This window comes from Sander lucioperca, chromosome 11 (assembly GCF_008315115.2).
Source record: "Sander lucioperca isolate FBNREF2018 chromosome 11, SLUC_FBN_1.2, whole genome shotgun sequence".
Taxonomy (NCBI): domain Eukaryota; kingdom Metazoa; phylum Chordata; class Actinopteri; order Perciformes; family Percidae; genus Sander; species Sander lucioperca.
The window spans coordinates 34,045,488-34,067,461 of record NC_050183.1 but is presented as its reverse complement, the minus strand read 5'-3'; the positions used below and the strand labels follow the sequence as shown (position 1 = coordinate 34,067,461).

At 39.9% G+C, this 21,974-nt stretch overlaps 2 protein-coding genes across 3 annotated transcripts; one reads left to right on the top strand and one right to left on the bottom strand.

Annotated features, from left to right (window-relative positions):
• Nucleotides 1-283: 283 nt before the first annotated feature.
• On the top strand, nt 284-7,832 carry LOC116063337 (60S ribosomal protein L5). 2 transcript variants are annotated; one of them, XM_031318279.2, is made up of 8 exons: nt 284-494; nt 996-1,065; nt 1,167-1,282; nt 1,678-1,812; nt 2,068-2,270; nt 5,513-5,690; nt 7,311-7,399; nt 7,685-7,832. In XM_031318279.2, the coding sequence occupies exons 1-8, from the start codon at nt 492-494 to the stop codon at nt 7,782-7,784; spliced, it is 894 nt and encodes a 297-aa protein (XP_031174139.1). In that variant the 5' UTR covers nt 284-491; the 3' UTR covers nt 7,785-7,832. The 2 variants fall into 2 exon arrangements, with proteins under 2 accessions (XP_031174139.1, XP_031174140.1); XM_031318280.2 differs by lacking the exons at nt 7,311-7,399; nt 7,685-7,832 and adding an exon at nt 6,301-6,595 and having other exon boundaries at nt 5,513-5,735.
• Nucleotides 7,326-20,608, bottom strand: LOC116063336 (divergent protein kinase domain 1A-like). The gene is made up of 5 exons (XM_031318277.2): nt 20,228-20,608; nt 12,329-12,463; nt 12,078-12,185; nt 11,801-11,977; nt 7,326-9,637 (listed from the first exon to the last, which is right to left on the bottom strand). The coding sequence occupies exons 1-5, from the start codon at nt 20,279-20,281 to the stop codon at nt 8,825-8,827; spliced, it is 1,287 nt and encodes a 428-aa protein (XP_031174137.1). The 5' UTR covers nt 20,282-20,608; the 3' UTR covers nt 7,326-8,824.
• Between the last annotated feature and the right edge of the window lie 1,366 nt (nt 20,609-21,974).

Genomic DNA, 21,974 nt, shown 5'->3' with positions numbered 1-21,974 from the left:
TTTAAGCTATATGAAAAAGTAAATAAAACGTTGATTAAAGGCTATAATTATGAAGGGATACATAAATGAGCGGAACATGTTGTCAGTTTTAATTTATTTTTATATATATAATTTTAAATGTAAGTGAGAACAAAAAGTGCCAAAAATACGAGAATGTGGCTTAAAATGGTAATATGACTAAAATGAGAGACCATGATTAAAATCACAGTAAGACTTTTTCCTGGTTAAAGGAAGACGGAAAAGCGCTGTCGTTTGGGTCTCTACATAGACAGTTTATAGGGTTTCTATCACTCTGGTTTGGGTAAATGGCCGCCCCAGCTCGATAGGGGGCAGAGTGGTAAAACCACTGCAGCATGGCGTCTCTGCGACTCATCCTGTCACACGGTATTTACAGAGCATGCGCATGAGAATCTTCCTTTTTCCAGTGCAGCGGAGTCAAGCCCCAGTCTTTGGCTCCGGGCTCCTTCATAAGGAGACAAAAAGACTGCAAAATGGTTTGTAATTCGTCCCAATATGTGTCTACATGCATACCTAAGACATACAATATGTGCTGTGAGGTGTCAGACATTTGAAAACATGCTGCTGATGTTTAGATGAAGATAGATTGAGTCATGCTAATGCTTACCCTGGTCTGCTTAAACGTGGCCTAATGGCTACCCTCACAAACTCACTGCTTCCTTTTTCCTGTAGACTGCTTTTCTGCATCATTTTCCTTAGTATGTGACCATTGGGTCCCTTAATTCACATCCCCAAAATTTCCCTTTTGTACAGCTTACTATTGGCTCGTTTGCTTATCGTTAACCCTGCCTAGCATTTGTGCTAACTCCTCTCGTTCATTTCCATTGACCTAGCTGGCTACTGTTAGCCGGGTCTAACTGTAACGTTACACGATGACAGTGACAGCCTTTGGGCACAACAGCGTATTAAACTAACGTGAAGTTAGTTTTTCTGACTGTTTTTTCCCTGATGCTAAGTCAATGCATGTCGTCTTGCAGGGTTTTGTTAAAGTGGTGAAGAACAAGGCCTACTTCAAGAGGTACCAGGTCAAATTCAGGAGGAGGAGAGGTGAGACATCCTCTGACAATCACCTTCCCACCTAATGCTTAAGTATAATTTAAGTAGTTTAAGTACTTTTAGTTATAAAAGTAACTGTGTGTTTCTTCTAGAGGGAAAGACTGACTTCTTTGCTCGCAAACGCCTGGTTGTACAAGACAAGAACAAGTACAACACCCCCAAGTACCGGATGATTGTCCGTTTCTCTAACAGGGACATCTGCTGCCAGGTGAGCACATGCTGAATTACCTTTTTTTTTTTTTATTTATTTATTTTTATTCAAAGGGACAGGGCTAAGTTTTACCTGTCAACATCTTTGAACTGACAGGGATATGTTTGTGTGGACTGCAGTACTTCCAATGTAACCTCAATGAGGTAATTATATGAAAGAAATTGTATATGGCCTATTCTGACTAACTTAAACAGTCAAAATAAACATGGTCAAATCACGATGTTGAGTTTTCCAATTATTGTTGGATGTTTTGTTCATATCCTGGAATGCTCAATCCAAACTGTGTGTAAAAATAACTTCTGTCTTGTGTAGAACAATGGTCGAGACTTTTGCAGTCCATATCAACATATGAATTTGCAGTAAATTCATGATTACCTGTGATTGCGTTGCAGATCGCCTATGCCAAGATTGAGGGTGATATGATTGTGTGTGCAGCCTACTCGCACGAGCTGCCAAAATATGGGGTCTCCGTTGGCTTGACGAACTACGCAGCAGCCTACTGCACTGGTCTGCTCCTGGCCCGTAGAGTACGTATAAAATTGGGTTTTACGTACGGGTCCTCTGCCTCACATTGACCCCAAATTTTAGTGTCCTGAATGTGAAGAGATTCAGATTAATGGTGAATGCCCTTTGTTTAATCCAGGTTTACTTTTTCAAGAGGAGTTCTCAGCTGTAACCGGGGTCATTGTGAAATCAATAATTGGCCACTTGCTTAGTAATCTTGTGGAAAGAAAATAAGTTGGCTGGTGAACCAGATGTTAATTTTGAATTTCTGTCCTCAGCTTCTAAACAAGTTTGGCCTGGATAAGGTGTATGAAGGCCAGGTGGAGGTGACGGGTGATGAGTTCAACGTGGAGAGCATTGATGGTCAGCCAGGCGCTTTCACCTGCTACCTGGATGCTGGGCTTGCTAGAACCACCACAGGCAACAAGGTGTTCGGTGCCCTGAAGGGGGCTGTGGATGGTGGCCTGTCCATCCCACACAGGTAACCTGTCCCACTCTCTGTCACACATGTTGGATTTGATGCTGTGCATGGCAATGTGGGCTATGTAAGAAAAGTAAAGTTTTGTTCCAGAATTACTTTTGATCCATGTGTCAGCCAGACTGGTGAAAGCCCTAACATTTCTAGAGCTTTACTGTATTCATGTCTGTAAATGATAGATGCAGTGTTTACATTTTAAATGATAGAAACCGTCATTGTTGTTTCTTGGTACTTCGTTCTTCTGTGAGAATTTTAAAATGGAAGATATTTTGCCTGTCCACGTTAAGGATAAAATGCGTAAATCACATTTATGACGGATGCATTGCATTACATTTATAACACTTGAATAGAACAGAGCCATAGTTAAAGGTGGAAGCCATGGATGTATAAGAGGCAGAATGGAGAGGGGATGGGAAAAGTACTGATTGAGTTGTGTATTTGTTTGGGTGTTGAGTTCAAATGTCAACTGTTTCTCCTGAATCAGTTGCTGTCGTGTTTTATATGCAGTGTTCCTCTAGGATTTTATTTTTTTTTTCAGCAGGGGGTGGAAAGTGTTAACGTTAGGGTTGCAAATTAGTGGTGGCGCACTAGTCGCTACGCTGCCGGCCAGCAGCGGTAATGGAAAATGGTGTAGGTGTTATGGGTCCTGAGCCTGGTCCCATATGAACAGATTATACAGGATCAGCTAGAAAAAGTTGTAGAAAGTAACATCGCCTAAGTGAATACAGTGCATCATTGTTTTTAGCAAGTTAGCTTTATTTGCAGTGGATCCTCAAGCATCAATCAACCTATCCTGTGTCTTCACAATTATACTCCACGATAGTGTCCTTTCTCTGAGTTCCATTTCAGTATTTGAATCTGAATAAATCTGTTCATATTCCATTCACACTAGGGCTGAATGATTAATTGCATTTGCAATAATATCGCGATGTGTTAAAACGCGATTTTCCTAATCGCAAAGGCTGCGATTTGTCACGTGAGCAAATCAGTCTGCACTCCGCAGAGAAAGCATCAACTTAGCACGCTAACGCTACGCCGTACCTTGAGCAGATTTCTGTCATTCAAACAACTCTGAGTTGTAGTTTAAAACTTTTACAGCTATTTTAATAAAATGAAAGGTTTTATTCGGGCTCGAGTCCATACATGCAGTTAATGGATACAGGCATGCAGAACTGAAGGCTTGGTTAGCAACGATTAGCTCTGATTAGCAGTTAGCTCCAGTTAGCTAGTTCCGTTATAAAGATATGGAGTGGAGGACACTGCCGCAGAGAGGGGTAACAACCGGACTCTGATAAATGACGTCCGGGGAGCTTTCACAGCAGCGTAGTTGCGTTGTTGCAACCGTTTTATTAGTACAGTTAATCTCACGACAAGACCTGCAGCAGCATGCTACTGCTAACGTAACGATAGCCTCTCTGTCTGAGTGCAACGTTGACGATGTCATGCATGCGGCAAGCAACTTCATGAGGGGAGGGAGGGGCTGGAGGCAGCTCCTCTGTGTGCTGTAAAAAAAAAACACACCATTGTGTATATACTATATATACTATATTTTTACTTATTTAACTGTCTAAAGTTCAAAGACAGTGTTTAAAAAGTGCAATCTACATATGTTTATTACAGTAAATAATTAAATAATCTAAATACTACTAAGTGTGGTAAAGCCACATTTGTTTTTTATATCTATCTACTTTTTAGTTTGTGTGATTTGTTTCTGACCTTCATATGAATGTTTACACCAGGCTTGGTCAGTGCTCAATATACTACTGTGACTGAAGTAGTTAAATTTCATCATTACATACAGGCCTGGCCTCCCGGAAAGAACAGTTTGTTTAATCTAACTAATCTTGTGTTGTTCATACTATACAATGATTTATTGCTTGTCTTTGTTGAATAATACAGAAAACAAAGAGCTTAAAAAAACATCACATTTAGATTATTTTAAAAAATCGTTCAGCCCTAATTCACACTGTGCATTCACACAAATTTTGCAATGTGCAGCTCAGAGCAGTTTCACTATGACCACTACTTTGTCATTACCACACATTAAACAAGCATGGCACTTTAGGATAATTGAAACTGGTGATTTAAAGTTAGAGCTCTCCAAAATAAAAATAAAATACAGGTAGAGGGCAAGGTCTCCACAGATGCAGACAGTACCACTCACTTCTAAGGGGTTTTTGAGGGATTACTTTTGTATTCTCATCTTTTTTTTCTTTTTTTTTTCAAAGAAAGCATTGCAGATTATACCTTTACACACTTTTTTTTACATGAAGTATCTAAAAACGGCATTCAAGAAACCACATTAACGGTTGTTTATTAGCTTATACCCCATTCAGACAGACACAACAATGGGGTCAAAGCCACAGCAGCATAGGAACCGTAGACCTCTCTCCCTCAATCTGGAGCATGCAGGAGGCATCACGTGGTTGACACCGGTTAGAGACTTTCGCAAGTTTGTCAAATGAGTCACTTGCCGTTCTGTCAATTTGTCTGATTTTTGCTGTGAACTCTTGTAGAAGTTCCTGAATCTTGTGGTCTCTCGTCTCCAGTAAAATATTTGTGGCATCTTCTTCACTCACGTTGTTTGTTTACTTCCGGCGGCAGCAGCTTCCTGATAGACCGTTGTCAGCACACCCACTCGTTTGCTGTGAATTCTCTTCGTGACGGGCTGGGCTCAGACATTTAGGGAGCAGCGGCCCAGGCTCGCAACTGAATGCCAGTAGTTTAGTTGGAAAGATGCATATAACAGGTTCTGTTTCCAGTAGCTGGAACACCCTGTTTCCACCTAGCATTAAAATGCTATCTGTACCTGAGATACAGTATGGATTTCAGTTGCAGTGCAGTGGATCTACCTGGCCACATGTGGAGGTGGTCTGGCTCGTGTGGATAGTAAAGTTTAGTCTTAACTAGGTTTAAATGCGGTTTGTACAGTTTGCTTGCATTCATGAGTAAGCAAGTTCAAAAGGGCGTGCTTGAATGCGAATTGAGTGAGTTGTAATAATACAGGTGTAGATGGGCCCATATGGAAATTTATGTAAAGCTGTTTTGATTATTCACAAGTAAGAAATGATGAATTGTACATTATGCCATAATGCAGTGCTGCTTTCATTGTCCCTTGGAATTATGCCTTGACAAAGTGTCTGGCTGTTCTGCTTGGAAATTTTGACCATTGTGATGTATTCCTAAACCTTTCACTAAACCATGCTGGGAATCACTTTTTTTGTATGCTTTTTTTTTCCCCACAGCACCAAGCGCTTCCCTGGGTATGATACAGAGAGCAAGGAGTTCAACGCTGAGGTTCACCGCAAGCACATCATGGGCATCAATGTGTCAGAGTACATGAGCTACCTGATGGAGGAAGACGAGGACGCTTACAAAAAGCAATTCTCCCGCTTCATCAAGAATGGAGTCACCCCTGATTCGGCAAGTCCTCTTTATTTATTGTCAAATTGGCTGTCAAAACTGTATAACACTGTACAAAAACTGTCAAGTGGTAGCTTGGCATTCTTGACTCCTAGAAAATGTGATGCTTTGAGACCTGCCCTTTTTTTTTTTTTTTTTCTTTTTTTTTTAACTTATTACTTCATAGTGCAGTCATCACAGCCGTTCACTCTGAAAAATTCAATAAGCACCAAATAAATCTGAATTTGGTCCAATCATTGCATGTAATAGATGATCTGTCTTGTACCATTTTTTTTAAATCTTGGACATCAAAACTAGCTTTAATTCAGCCATAACCCCTCTGTAATTGGGCAGTGGCTCCTTTTGTCCCAGTAGCTCATATTTATGAATTTAAGCTGGTGAACATCACAACCCCAATGAATGAGGTTGATCTTCTCAAATGTTGTATTTGAATACACATTCTGACACACAGTTTTATGAAAGTGCTTGGGTGAGATTTAGGTGAGTGCATTTTTGGGGTGAGATGATCTAGAACTGCGCAACCAATATGGAAACCTTTCTGATTTCAAGCCAACAAAGGGGTGAGGTGTAAACGCCTATAAAGATAGATATAATATATTTATAACCTATAAACTGCAGGAAAGTAATTGCTTAGAGGTGCATTAATGCCACCATGTGGACTGGAGTCACTACACTATTATAGGCTCTCATCAGCAGGGCCACACCGAATCTGCGGACTCAGAATTTTCCTCCAGACTTTAAACAAATAAAAAAATACGAAAGAGGAGAGGGGTCCAAGAGTGCCTTGGACCTTTTGCGTTACCTTCCAAGGAGCACCTTCATGATTTGTAGGAACTTCCGAGCACTCCAGGCTTCTAAATTTAAATGCCTAGGATGTTAACCCATCTCCACCCCAAGCAGAAAAACGGGCTGCTAAAATTTCATTCTGGATCACCACTGAAAACTGTCTAGAAAAAAATCTGCAGTTTCTGTTTTGGTCTGCTCATCAGTCTCACTTGGGAGCAACTGAGTCAAGTGCATCACCTGAAATTTAGTAGTCTGGTGTTTGGCTAAATATCAAACCAAAAATATTGAAAATGTTAACACCACCCCGAGCCTATCAAAAACAATAATCCATGGCCTATTTATTACTACATTAAAGGGAAAAACATTTGCACTAACATTTTCCAATCAAATGGGATTTTGATTGGTTGTGATTCTTGGAACTTGGACAATATGCTACACCAGCTACTGGCACAGGAAAGAAGCAGGACATGGCAATCATCTTGTTAGGAAAATACAAATGCTTGGTTCAAGATTTTGAAAGATCTTAAGAATGCTTCTTTAATCATATTTTCCCTAGGGATGGGAATCACCAGAGGTCCCACAATACGATATTATCACGATACTTGCGTCACTATCCAATATTATTACGGTTTTAAACATATTTTGATATTCTGCCATATATTGCAATTTACCTTTTTTCCAACTTCAGATTAGGTCTTTGTCAACGTCTGTTTTCTCTAAAAAGATAAATTTCTCCTCAGTATAATTTCCTTGGATATGAAACTAAAGTTGTACCCAGAAACTGATGCGATATAAACTTTTGAACCCGAGTTTGACTGGTCATATTTCTTTTAGATCGAGGAGATGTACAAAAAGGCTCATGCTTCCATTCGTGAGAACCCTGTCCATGAAAAGAAGCCTCCCAAAGAAGTCAAGAAGAAGAGGTGAGAGATGCTGATGTTTGAAAATCATTTTTAGGTTTATTATAAGGTCTCAAACAAGTTTGTTGGAGTAAAATATTCACTTTAGGATTAAGGGTTCTATCCAAGCAGTCTGTCTGAGTGTTCAGATGGAATATGGCAACTCAAGCATATGACTATAGTATGGTACAATTTGAAATGCAAGTTAAGCCTATTGAGGTGTATGGAAGGTACAAAAAAAACTTGCAACTTTGAAACGATAAAAAAAAACAACCTGCAAACATTAATGGTGCTTGTTTTGTGACCTAGGTGGAACCGTGCCAAGCTCTCTCTGGCCCAGAGGAAAGACCGTGTCGCCCAGAAGAAGGCCAGCTTCCTCCGGGCTCAGGAACAGGAAGATGCTGATTGAGGTGCTGCTCCCTGTGGAAATTTGTTCTAATAAATCTATTGAAAAAGAGTAATATTCTTGAGTACTTATTCATATATTAAACTTAATGTTTCCTTTAGCATTGTCGGGGCTTCTTGATCACCTTAATTTGGGGATTTTTTTATAGGGTAGTTTTGTGTAATTAAACCTCAATAGTTAAAAATGGTTTATAGGCTCATTTGCTTGTCATTAAAAATAACTCGTGCAATGAAATCATTTCTGCAAACAAACATACCTTCTAAACAGAAATGTCATTTGTCTGAGGGATTTGAATCAGAGCGTTGAGGTGAATCAAAGTTGAAGGGTAGTTTTGGTATTTTTCTACCTGGACTCGATTATCCCATGCTTTGACTAATGTAAACAAAAGTGTTGAAATTGGTCCAGTATTGAGCGAGGACGCTGGGCTCAGATTGTTCCAAGTGTCTGACAACATTATGGAAAGAGAGAGACCTTTTTAGAGTAAGATCTTTTAGTTTAACAAAATCGCCAGTGCCAAACTCTACAGACTCCATTTTAAATACTTTTATCGTGTATAGAGCAGCATATTTTCACATGTAAATGCATGAATTAAGGGTTTATTTCAAGCACGCCAGGGTGGCGATTGTTGGAACATGGAAAGACGAACCAAGATGGCTTTTGATAGTTTTATTTGGTTTGTGTCACTTTTGAAGTGTTTCAAGATAACGGTGACTATTTAAAAGGAGTCTGGTGGGTTTGGAGATTTTGGAGCCGTTTTATGTTAAACATAAAGGATCTTACTCTAACATAAAGGTCAACCTCTGTTGGGATCCTTTCGATAATGTCAAATGTATTGGTTTCCCATTGTCATGGTTTAAAAAAAAAAAAAAAAAAAAAATTCTCATTTTGCTCCAGTATATTAACAGTTTACTTGTGATTAAATCAGAAACTGACATTCCTTGACAACTGCTTCAAGATAAAACGCATGTTAAGATAAGGGGAGTTTCCACAGTGAAAAGACTAATATAAAAAAGTAATCTGTGCTTCTGAAAGCTTGTCATTTATTAGGAGTCTTTTGTGTGAGAGATTTTCTTCCATAGCAAAGTCTTGAGGTTGTTTAGAATAAGTGAGTGCTCAATTTCCATCTGTTCTGCCGAACCTTTCAGTGCAATGCAAGCGTACAGCTGCTTCTCAAGCTCCTCCTTGACATCAGATGGGGCACCTCTCAGAATGTAGTCCTTGAGTGCCTCACAGCCTTTGGCTAAGTTTGGCCTGGTGACCTCGGGTGTACAACGGTGCTTGGTGAGGTCACAGGAAGTGAGGCAGTCTGCCCCGTAAAGACAATCCTCGTCCACATCGCAGCGTTTCTGCCTAATGTTTTCTTGGAAAATGGCTTCAGGAACAATGTACCTTGCATCCGTCACCTTCAGGTCATGCCTATCATTGTAGCCAAAACTGGTGGCACTCACATCACACATGAGGAAGCTGCCGAAAGTGCCATGGAAAACATCCTCAACCAGTTCCAGCAGTCCAATGGAGATCTTGGCCTTGTGTGGCCAAGAGGGGGTGAACCATTGGTCCATGCTGCGGCGCAGACCAGCAGGAATCCACACCTCAATGATCCAGGGTAGACTGATCCCGTACAGGGGAGAGTATGGCACCTTCTCCATCACATACAGGTCTCCACAGAAGCCCAGTAACTTGGGTGTGTGCTCTCTGTCTTGCAGGACTAACGCTAACAGGAATTCATTGAGCTGCAGCAGTGCCCAGGTGGAGCGAGCCTCGGGCAGTGAGATATGACTATCTTTATTGGCATCTGTTATAGACAATACTTGGGTTGCCAGGTCAGCAAGGTTGGCCTGATCCCCTACTTTAGCCTGTAAATAAACATTTTAGGACAAAACAAAACTTTGATTTAGACTCGATGTTGGACTTTGTTTGATCTAGTGTTTAAAGGGCAACTTTGATATTTTTCAACCTGGACCTATTTTCCCGTGTGTTTGTGTCTAAGTGACTGATGGGAACAACAATCTTTGACAGTGGTGTGTATACCACCAATGTAAATTGGGTAATTGCGCACCTTAAATTGTGTACTTTTTTTTTTTACCACCGACATGCTCAGGTTATTATTCAAAGTGTCTGACAACTTTATGGAAAGAATCCCTACACAGGTCGACCTTTTTGTTAAAGAGAGATCCATTTTGTTCAACATGATACAGCCCCATAATCGCTATCGCCATACCCACCAGACTTTAAACAGTAATTTTATCATCGTAAAATACACTTGACAGAAACAAAACTATCAAAAGCTCCAACAATCACCATTCTGGTTTGGTTGAAATAAACCCTTAATTTATCCATTTCGCGTGGAAATATGCTTGTATTATACACGCTAGAAGTATTGTTTATTTAAATAGAGTGGTGGGTTTGGCGATAGCGATTTCTGAGCTCTTTCTGGTTAAACAAAAAGGATCTTACTAGTGTTCATTTTGTCACCTATTTTTAATTTAGTCTTAGTCTTGTGCCAAATGTCCTTGTTAGTTTTAGTCATTCACATATCTTTTTTTTGTTAGTCAAGTTTTAGTCGACTAAAAATCTCGTCATTTTAGTCTAGTTTTAGTCAAAAGAAAACTCATCTAAAAAAAATAACGGCGAGATTAAAGAACGGCTTGTTTATTGCTAGGCCATATGGTCAAAATTAAATGATTTATTTACAATGTAATAAGTTATAACAATAACTTATTTCACCAGTGCTGAACATCCACTAGATAGGAAAAGGGTATTTTACTAACGTTGAATGCACCACGAGGGTTACCTGTGTTTTTCCGACGGCAGGTGGTGACTAGGACGTCCAGCTGTTGGAATCCTTTACACTTAAATACAGTGACACTTTAGCTAGCATTTCTACCCTGTTTAATCCAGCTACTAGCTAACGGTAGGCTAACGTAATCTGTCAAATTTAGTGTTAACTAGCGGCACATGCACCGATGCTTCGGTTGCCCGTAACGTGCCTGAATATTCTCATGATGAAAAAGTAGAGACGATTGTAGACGAAAATGAAGTGAGATTTTATCTTAGTTTTTATTTTATGCAAAACATTTTAGTCTCGTCTTCTTTTGTCAACAATAATGCATGTTAATTTAGTCTTAGTGTTTTTGGACATTGGTGCAGTCTCGTCATTGTCTAGTCTTAGTCATGGAAAAAAAGGTTGTTGACGAACATATTTAATCTCGTCTCGTCTGACGAAATTAACACTAGATCTTACCCTTAAACAAAAAGGTCTATCTCTGTAAGGATCCTTTCCATAATGTTGTCATACACGTAGAACAGTAATCTGAACATGTCAGTGTCAAAAACAGCACTTTTAGTGGACAAAGTTGATGATGCACATTTCCCATATGTGATACATGGCAGCCCTGTTTGCAGCTGCCTGTTAAAATAGTTCTCGCCAAATACTAATTTGAGTAATTTCAAAGATTCTTGTTCATTTTAGTCACTTAGACACTAGTCTCGCATTACTAGACCTTCCTGCACAGCACTGCGCAGGAGGGTCTGGCTAGTCCACAGAGTATTCTGGGATGGGAGAAAAACATGCTATGGTTTATTGGCATTTCTTTAGACCAATCGTAATTGTCTTGGGTGGAGCAATGGTGCCTCTGCAAAATAGCCTCGGGAAGGAACTTGTTTTGGTGAAACATGTACGTTCAAAAAAGGTTGTTGTAGTCGTGCAACATAAAACTCAGATCGGACAGATAGTCTAGCCAGCTGTCTGGATTTACCTTGCAGAGATCTGAGGAGCAGCTAACCATAGTCCTCATAAATCAACCGGAGTTTAGAATGCCAACACAAAGAAAGAGGAAGGTGAAGGACATCTGGCCGAAATGAGGGACATTCAGCGGAATTTCTGGCGGCACCTGAACAATCCCGGAAATGAAACGTCGTTGATATAGAGTAATGAGATACCAATACATGGGAAAATAGTGTCCAGGTTAAAAAAAAAAAAAGGAAAAGAAATGACCCTTTATTGAGGGCGTTCTGACCTTTAGGTGGTTGAGGATCATCTCTCTAAACTTTTCCACAGAGGTCCCCTTGGTGGGCTTGTTGAAGGCCACAGCCTCCTTCCTGGGCTCCATCTCGCTTCCCAAATCATAATGAGGAGCCTCCTCCATCTGGCACTTAATGACTCCCTCCAGGTCTCCCCAGCTTCCAGAATATACCTAAAATCATCAAGGTAGGCCTGAGTTGCAGCTGGGTTAACAACAACCATACTGGAAAGCAGTGTTTGATTTAAAAAAAAAAAAGAAGAAGACGACTGACCTGGCTGTTAGGCTTGGCAGTGAAGCACTTCCCCAGGTAAAGCGTGTCTTTCTTACATAGGCTGCTGCAGGCCGAGCCGTCAATGACTCCTTTACTGTATTTGTCACACTGAAAAATAAAATGGAAATATTGGTATGGTGCACAAAGGGAACTGGAAAAAGAACAATATTATCAGGAGTAGAGAATATAGGACATCTATAGGCAAGGCCTTGATGGGTCTAGGAATATGATATGAGGAGTACAATACTCACGATTGAATTTTTGCAGTCATGCCCACGACACAGCTCTGTGTAGGACGAGTACTCGACATAAACTATCCAGCTACCCACAAACACTGTCAGCCAGGAAAAGAACAGGTACTTCATGTGTAGGTAGGAAAATTTGGCCTGTTGAAAACATATTTCAAAGATTTGTTTAACACTTCAAAATACATTTTTTTTTCAAGATTTAATGAGCTCATTATGTTAAGGTTCAGTGGTATATCAGTGTACTAAATGAAAAACTGCGTCTGATTTTTACTCATTAAATCATTTGCAGTGTATGTTTCAGTGCATTTAACAGACCTCTGTGATCTCGGGCCAGCCAGATAAAATGGATTTTTTGGATGGCATACATCATAATGGAGATTAATGAGAGGATGGGAGTCATGCTTGTCCCTTCTTTCATGTGAACAGCACACAGCGTGCCCTTAACATGAAAACAAACTGCAGCAAAGCAGTGACCTTTGCATTATATTCTTAGAAGCAATGTAAAGTCTAGGGATGTGCACAATACAGAACTGGGAAATAACTAATTACCAAATTTGTCCTATTTGGTGTCCTATTTGCTGATATCCCAATGATAATGTGACATCAAAGGACATCCTGACTAGAAACATTACAAATTGACTTGGTTTGTGCATGGCCAAGGACAGGAGGGCTCTGCAGTTGGTGATTGAAACCGCTCAGAACATCACTGGTGTTCTACAACTTGCGTTTTGTTGTGCAACCTTGTGTTGTAGAATGACAACATACTGTATGTGCTCAGTAGGATTGGGCATCAAGAACCAGTTCCAACTTGAAATCGTTTAAAAAAATTATGATTTCACTGGAATAGTTTTTTAATTGGAAACGTTTGGAAAATTTTGTTTTGAATCCGATCATGTTTTGGTTTCCCTAGTAGCAGCCACCGTACTTCCAGGCACTTGTTGTGTTGCAGCAGGATAACAGTAAGCAGTGCTCTAAATTGTGGCTTAATTTAATGTCGAAAAGGCCCGGTAAAACTGTTATTCACCATTGAATCGAAATAACGTTTTCCTCTTATCCTCTTATCTGTGAAATAAGCATGTGACCCATTTCAACTCCACCCCTCAAAGAATCGGAATCGATAAGAACCGGAATCGAAAGGAGGAATCTGAATTGTTAAAATCAAAACGATGCCCTAGTACTCAGTACGTGGTCTGTCAACCTTACAAAAATATCAAAACTTTTAGAGATTACTAAAGTCAATGTAAACATATTTTAATTAATGTTACAATAAAGTCATTTGGCCTATGTGTAAGGGAATAGGCCAGTTAGTGGAATACAAATGAGTTCCAAACTGAGTTGTGTCACAGAGTACATCATTAATGTAATTGCTTCTAAATATGTGCTCAGTAATTACCAGCAAATGCTGTTATGGTCTAGCACAGCAACAGTGGAACATTTAGAGCAACTCCAGACTCATTACCTTGTCTTTTGATTTTCCTTCTAATTCCCCAGCTGATAAATAGAGTCTGCTTACATCAATAATGGCATTCATTAGTAAAAAATGACAGAAATTTTAGCAGTCCTACTATTAATGATTCTTGCATCAGTGCTTGACAGTGATGGACTCCCCCTGCTTCTAGACTCTGCCGCCTTTCAGTTCCAATTTTATTATTTCTTTAGGTCTTTCTATCTCCCTCCCCCTATACTTTTTCTTTCAGTGCTCCATCTTCTGGGATCTTTCTGACCCAACTTTACAGTTTAACACAAAATAGATTGAAGCAAAGAGCTTTGCTCTTTTCCTATACACTCAACCTGAGAAAAAAAGCAAGCTGAGAAACACAAGATGTGAAGTTATTTTCAGTATTGACAGATATTACATTTGTATCTGTCTCTAAATGGATCTTCAATCCATTTTCTGCTTTTGACACCACAGATAATACAGAAAGCAAGCTTTCAGACAGCCTCTACATGTCACTCTGTAATCTAATTTCTCTTCATTGCAGTGATCATTAATCATGTTAGGCTATATTATCCTCTTTCTTTTTCTTTCTTTATTATTTTCTTTTCTATTTCTGAGAATGTAACAACCTGATGAGTTTACACTCTGTAGTTACACACATTTACACAAAACATTGTATTTGAAGGCTAATTCTGATAATTGTAAGACTAAATATCTTCAAACCGGCATTAATCGATTTTGTGGCCGCTTGGGGGCAGCACCTCAAGCTTTGAACACAAAATTGACATACATTATTATCACCGTATAAAGTAGGTTAATGTGTTAGCAAACAGTATCCAAATTACGCATCTAGCAGATATGGATCCACATTTGGAGTCGTGTTTCTATGATCGTAAGCCCATATCCACTCTCTTTTTAGCTCTCTTTAGCCTCTTCCGACTTCTGAGCTAAGTATCTGGCTCTTAGGCTGCTAAATGTTTCACTATGTTCACCAAATAGTTTGCTAACTGTGTCTGTCTGCCGTTTGGTGTTGGGCTGGTAGTGTACAGTGGGTTTATCAGAGCTTTTTGCTGAAAACAGCTGCCCGCTGTAGATGGAAACTGTTAGGCCTGCTGCTGCTGCTAGATAGCTCTCTGTCTCTGCTCTCCCCCTTCCCTCTGTCTGTCATTAATTGCAGGAGTGAAGCCTGGTGTGCGGGAGTCAGGGTTCCAGCTGCAGCTCATTCACCACAATCACCTCAGCTTTAAATACCCCAGTCAACGTTCCACTCTTCGTCAGATCATAGTCAAGACGACCACGTTAGTCTAGCTGCTGACGTCACCACTTTGTATTAAGCGCTTGTGTGTTTTGCTCGCTCTGATTTTTCCTGTTTTTGACCACAGCTCTTGGAACCTGACTCCTGCTGCCACTTCACTCCTGCTATCCACCATTCCTGCCATCCTCCATTCCGGCCATTCCCATTCCTCCTCTCCACATTGGATCTTGGGATTATTGGACACGGACCTTGGATATTACGGTACCTCTCCCGCTCTGTACCCTGGATCTGAAATCATTGGACTTGGACTTTGCTTTTCCGGTTGCTTTTTGATCTTGGACATTTTGCAATAAACCTGTTAAACTTCCATTTGGCTCTGTGTTATTGTCTGCACTTGGGTTCAACCTTAGTTTCACTCATAACAGGAAACAATGATCAGAGAGGTGAGACTGAATTGAAACAGTAAAGTTATGGGCCACAAAGCCAGAACAATGTTCTCAATGTTCTCATTCACTGTTCAAACGTATACTAACAAAAAGTAATGTACTCCTATAATTCATATATAACGCACCTAATCATGAGCCAGTACGCCTCTAAGGAGGAAGTCAGGTGATATAATATATACTATAAAAAGTGACAAAGTCAGTGTAGGGGAGGTCGGCGATGGATGGGTCAAAGAAACACATGATGTTGACTTCTTTTAATGAACTTTTGTTACGTAACTAATGTTCTTATTCTAACCCAAACCACAATTTTTTTTTTAAACCTAACCAAATAGTTTTGTTGCCTAAATCTAACCAAATAGTTCTAACATACTTATTTTAACCCAAACCACAATCTTTTCCTAAACCTAATCCATCAGTTTTGTAAAATGTCATCACCCACAGACATTTGTGTGAAATGTTGTCATAGTTAGCATTAGAAGAGTTATGGCTCAAAACATGTTTTGTGAGGTCACAGTGACCTAGACCTTTGACAACCAAAATCTAATCAGTTCATCCTGGAGTCCAAGTGGACATTTGAACCAAATTTGAAGAAATGTTTTGATCATCAAAACAAAGAATAGAGAAGCTCAGATTACAACACTCATAGAGGGAGTGCCACTTCATCCTCTGCTCAGGACACCACTACTCCATTATATCTTTACATATATAATATTCTGAATATCGAGACAGCCCCTCAAATTACTTTGACTGCTGATTTTGCTGTATATTAAATAAGTCTAATTGACAGACATCTATATAATGTGCATACATACACCTTAAACACTCCGCAGAAATAGTAAATGATCCAATTATCAATGACAAGCTACTTCATTTTTTAATTTATTTATTGGTTTACTTACAAATCTGACCGTGCAGGCCCACAGCAAATGTATCAGCAGTGACCACACAAGCGCTGCCAGTACCTCAGATTGATTTTTTTCCGTAGGTGAAATGCATCAACAACAAAAGCATTATGGAAATAACACTCTACGGGGAAACAAATGTATGACTGGCCTTTTTCTAATCAATAGTTTGTGGCTTTCCTTTCAACTCTGGCCGATGCATTTCTATCTTTGGGATTATGTATTGACCCTTTTTGAAGGGAGAGAGTTACAAACATGGCTAATGAGGTAATATTGACTGTGGCTGCGGTGATAGCTATTAATTAGGGACTGACTGGGAACTGTGGCCAGTGACGGACTGGGATAAAAAAACGGCCCTGGCATTTGCAACACACTGGCCCTATTTTTGTTAATAACCTAGCTTGAAAATTAGTAACTCTGTCTTCTGGGTGAATCTTTCTACGCACTGTGCCGCAATACAATCTTGAATATTTGTGGCTGCATGCATAAAATAACCAAAGACAAATTATCAGTAGTGACCCATAGGAGTCCATAGGGGGTGTTCCTTCTGGCATTTGTCCAAATTCCAGATGGCCAGTCCATCACTGACTGTAGCCATGTGCTGAGGTGGGCGGAAAGAAACGCTCTGTCTTGATCTGGTTGAACTCCTTTCTTTACACCCACCTACATCCCCCATCTGTGTGCCATTTGAAGTTCTGTTACATACAAAGAATCAAGTACTGTATGGTTACAAAGTGCTACCTGATGTTGAACTACTGAGGCAGAGATGAGATACAAGCTGATCAAGAGCAGCACATTACTGTTCTGACACTTGTTTTTTGCAGCATGCACACCACTCATCTATTATGTATGATTATAAAGCTATCCCTCAGAGGTTGCCGGTTAATGGGCTGCTGTTCAGAGCCGAGAAAGACATGAAAACACAGAAACAAAAGATGGATGGGACTGGAGGAGTGAATAACAGCATTTTCATGAAGGGTTTGCCTGATATCACTATATATAATATAAAAAAACAGCCATACTCCGTGTGTGTAAAATGTTTAAGGAAAGGGCAGATAGTAATGCGCCAGTGGCAGTCCAGCATGCCTCGCAACTTCTCACAGATTCTCTGAAGGAAAATGTATGTCTGCACAGACACTAGAAAGATCTGACTCATCACAGTCCAGACAGCAGGCAACCCCCTGCCACACACACACACACACACACACACACACACACACACACACACACACCCACCACCACCACCACCACCACCACCCCAACACACATGCACAAGGCACGCATTTCCATGCTGACTCAATACTGCGACATTAACACATGTGAACATTACTTTATCAGCCGTTGTTCTGTCTGTCATGATGCTGTAAATCTAATATTAAGAGCATGGAGTTCACACGCAATAAATGTAGGCACATGTTATTCCTGCAAGGTCTGCAGCTTCCTGTCAGGGGAATTGCACCCCTTATTTGTAAAAAAAAAAAAAAAAAAAAGTGATGTAATGATTCCTGTTAAATATAGGTTACTTTAAACGTTTCTGCCGCTAGGGGTCTCTCAATCACAACAGTAACAAAAGATGGAGCAATGTCGTCATTGCAGTCAGTTTCTCCCGCTTAGGATTTCTTCAGTGTTCATCGTACATGAGGTTTTTACCGGGAGCCGAATTATCCGCAGAGGTCTCCTCCTCTCCTAAACAAATGGACATAGTGATTTATAACAGTAAAACATTGACTTTAGCAGTTTACAGTAACGTTAAAAACCTGTGTTTCTCCAACACTGTTAGGCGGAGGGGCTGGAGCCTCGCTGCCACTAACATTTCCTCATCTTATTTCTCGGATAACCTTTGATCCAGATGCCTGTAGTTAAAATCTGGTCAACAAATGACCAAATTCTAGTGGGTTGACAAAAAATTTAATTTATGGCAGCTTCTGGCAGACGCATGCGCAAAGGTTCTGTTGGCTGTTCTAGAGGTGATAGGACGACCATGACACGGACCGTGTCCTTGATCAAGATTTGTCTGGGTTTGACAATTGTTGGAAACATTTGGGATTATGTAACAACTCAACAAAATATTTTTAGATGTTTATATGTGGAAAATGTACATATACAGTATTATTAAAATGTAATATATGACATTAATACATAACATCAGTGAAAAAAAAACTACAACAAGGAGCCTTTAAATAGAAAAGGAAATAATAAAAAACTAATAATGTTAACATGGCTTGGTAATTTGTTGAAATATTAAATTGCATTTCAAAAGCTTTTTTATTTATAGCTAATTTTTACAAGCAAAGCTCTTAATGTAATTAAAACCAGTCTCAATAGATGTCACTATACAGCATCAGCTTGATTTATGGACACTAAAGTTATCAGTTGGCACTACATGCTTTTACACATGAAGAGACAAATTATCTTTTTATCATTTGTGAAGCGAAATAAGCATGAACAGGAAAAATGTACTCAATCAAACATGTTTGTGTTGTTGTAATAGGATAGGACTATCTGTATTTGATTGAAAAATATAGGCTAAAGATTAAAATAAAATAAAACCGAATCTGGATAGAACACAGGACTTTGTATCTCAGTTTTTGTATTTCAGTGGAAATAGCTTCACTCCAAGGATCAATGAATGCCACTTATTAAGTTGTCACTGGAAGGCTGTGGTGGCCTAGAAAACTGAGCGATGCTGGTGGCTGTCCCTTGAGACTGGCTGTTCCTCCCTCTATTCACTGCACTTGACAGTTTTTTGTCTCTAACATGCAAGGACACAGGCAGGAAACACACATGCAGCAGCTGAGATGAGATGAGACTATGTTCGACCAAAATTAGTGCAGCAAATGGCTGTGGCCAAAGGTCTCAAAGATAAATCCAATTAGCAAAACATTCAGTCGGAATAGTGTGATGGTGCAGAGAGGCACGTTTACTGTACTACATCAGTCAGCCAGAGAATGTGTTCAAGTTGACTTTCTATAAATGATCTAACTCTGGATCCCGAGACCTCCACGTGTCCTTTGAGGGGCTTCCCTAGCAGAGTTTAATTTTACTTATGAAGAATGCCACTGTGGGCTTCACCTAATTTCACTCACATCAAACTGTTATACAGGTGTGTCAGATTTTTTATTTTTTATTTTTTTGGGGGGGGGGAGAGACTTAATATACAGGGCCCTCATGTGGGGGGCCCACAAAAATACTGAAATTAATAGTCGTGGATGCGGGGACGGCCCCACAGAGAATGCCTATGTACAGCGTCTGGAATTTGGTGCTACGCCCCTGCTGTTACATAATGTTCTTCAACAAGATCAGGATAACCAGGGCAGCGCATGTCAAATGCAGGTTTATGATTTAATATTTTTATGAAACGTTTGACAATGTTTTATCCAAGTGGATGGTGGTAAAACATATCTTTTTTTATGGTGCAGAAAACCCCAACAATGCCACAGGACAATAAGGAAACAGTGAATGTCTCATGCATTGTCAGGTGATGATAAAGTTTTCCAGCCTCTGAAACAGTTTATTTTGACTGTAGCCTACCAGCTAGGTATCATGGACATGGTTGCTACAGCAACGGGAATCAGGAGGATGGTTAATTCCTGTCGAGCCGTCGAGCATCAAGTGATTTTATGATTCAGTCTGAAAAACCTATAGGTCTACTGTAATGCCTGCAAATTAACACCAATCCATATGTAATATGAAGGTCAAATGATAAGTAGGCTATAATAGTATTAGTCGCACCGTCGCATACAGTATATCTACCGGTAACATGAGTGTATAGGCTACAGATAGCCCATAGCCTACATACACAGACCCTGAGTAGATTCCCAATTGGACACCAGAGTAAAGAGGGGATTCCCAGAAGCTTACCTGGATGAACAGAAGCTTTCTAAACAACCCCCATGGAAACAGACCCCTTGCCATGGTAAATGAAGAACATCTCACAAAAGCTGTTGAAGGAAGAAATTCGGCGTACACTTCACACGGCACCAGGCAACGCCTATTGGACTAACCCTGGAAATATTTCAAAAATAGGCTTTAACATAACTAATTCTGTCGGCAGCACCGTCAATATGGATGCGGCGACGCGGCAGACTGAGTTGCGCCGTCGGCTGCAGCGAAGTGAGGCTCATATTGGTTTGATCACTTCTGGGGCGTTTTGACCAATTACAGAACGAGAATGGGTAACAGTTTGTAACCTCAATGTAAAAATATAGATTGGCTAGGTACTGACTGCAGGCGTGCTGGGGTTTCTCTAACAAAAATCTTGAGCCTTTAAGCAGGTTAAAGTTTTTTTCCTTAGCAACCGCCTAAATGTGTTATATGTTTAGGTGGCAGACAATTTGGTTATGTGTTGGCTCTGTTTTTTAAGCCTATATTAGGCCTACTTGCCATTCTAAAATTGCATGTGAAAATATATAAATTTCTTTCTGTGAGACAAAGATTTTACATGTGAATTTAACAATTTAAAATGTACTGATACTGAAAAACTAATGTGAAAAATGTACTATATACTAACTATAGGCTATGACATAGATATAATCACACCGGAAATTGCCAAAACTCATGTGCATATATTACATGTGAAAGTAGCCTATTGCAAATCCAAATGTGCTTTACAATATTGTAAAGGCAAACTGCTTCATTCCAGTCATAACAGTAAAACACATTTCCTTAAAAACTACTAAAGCTGCTCAAAGCATTATTTTTGTATCAACAATCGATCACATAACTACATGATATGACAGGGGTAGTCTGGATCAACAATGGTATGGTACATTTCCAGGATAATTGCCTCACATACGGCGGCGCCGCCGGATGTCCCGCCGGATGTCCCTCACCTTCTGCTCTGTGTGTTGCCGTTCTCAAACTCTGTTCCCTTCGGGAAACAACAACAAACTTTGAGCTAGCAAACTATACACTGAAAATGGGAAGTTTTGAAGAAAATTTGGATCGTGCAACAAGGCAGGCATGCTTGGTTCTTTCAGGGAATGATTGTAAAGATTTACAAAGAATATGTTTACGACATTTACTATCTAACTGAGACGCTTGGCTTATTGGTGGGGATTTGCTATGGACAAAATATACACACAGCGATACACTGGTAAGAGCAAATATCTTTTAACCATGTATCCAGCTAATTGAAATACCTCACGTTACTGTATAAACTGTACTGTGAACAGTTGACTTCAGTTAATATTGTATGCAGTGTTTTCTTTTGCAGGGTGCAAATGTTCCACCAAAACAAGTTCCTCCTCGAGACTATTTTGCAGAGCCACCGTCACTGCGTTCAGAGCTTAGCGCCGCCCAATCTTATTAAGTTTGACCACAGTTGTCTAAGATAAAGATAAAAATGTACTTTATCATGATGTAGAGGAACCTATATTCTAAGGCACAGAAGGAAAGATAATTCTGAATTCTTGTAGTGATAGCGAGACCCACTGGCTTACTAAAGCTAAGCAGAGCTTTAACATTTTGCCCTGCTACATTTGAAAACAAATGGCCGACATATGTTACCTCAATTCCCAGGAAAACTGGCCTCAGGGAAGATTTGTAATGTCGTGTTGGTTTAAAAAAATAACACAAAACAAAAAGTAATTTCAGACAGACTATCACA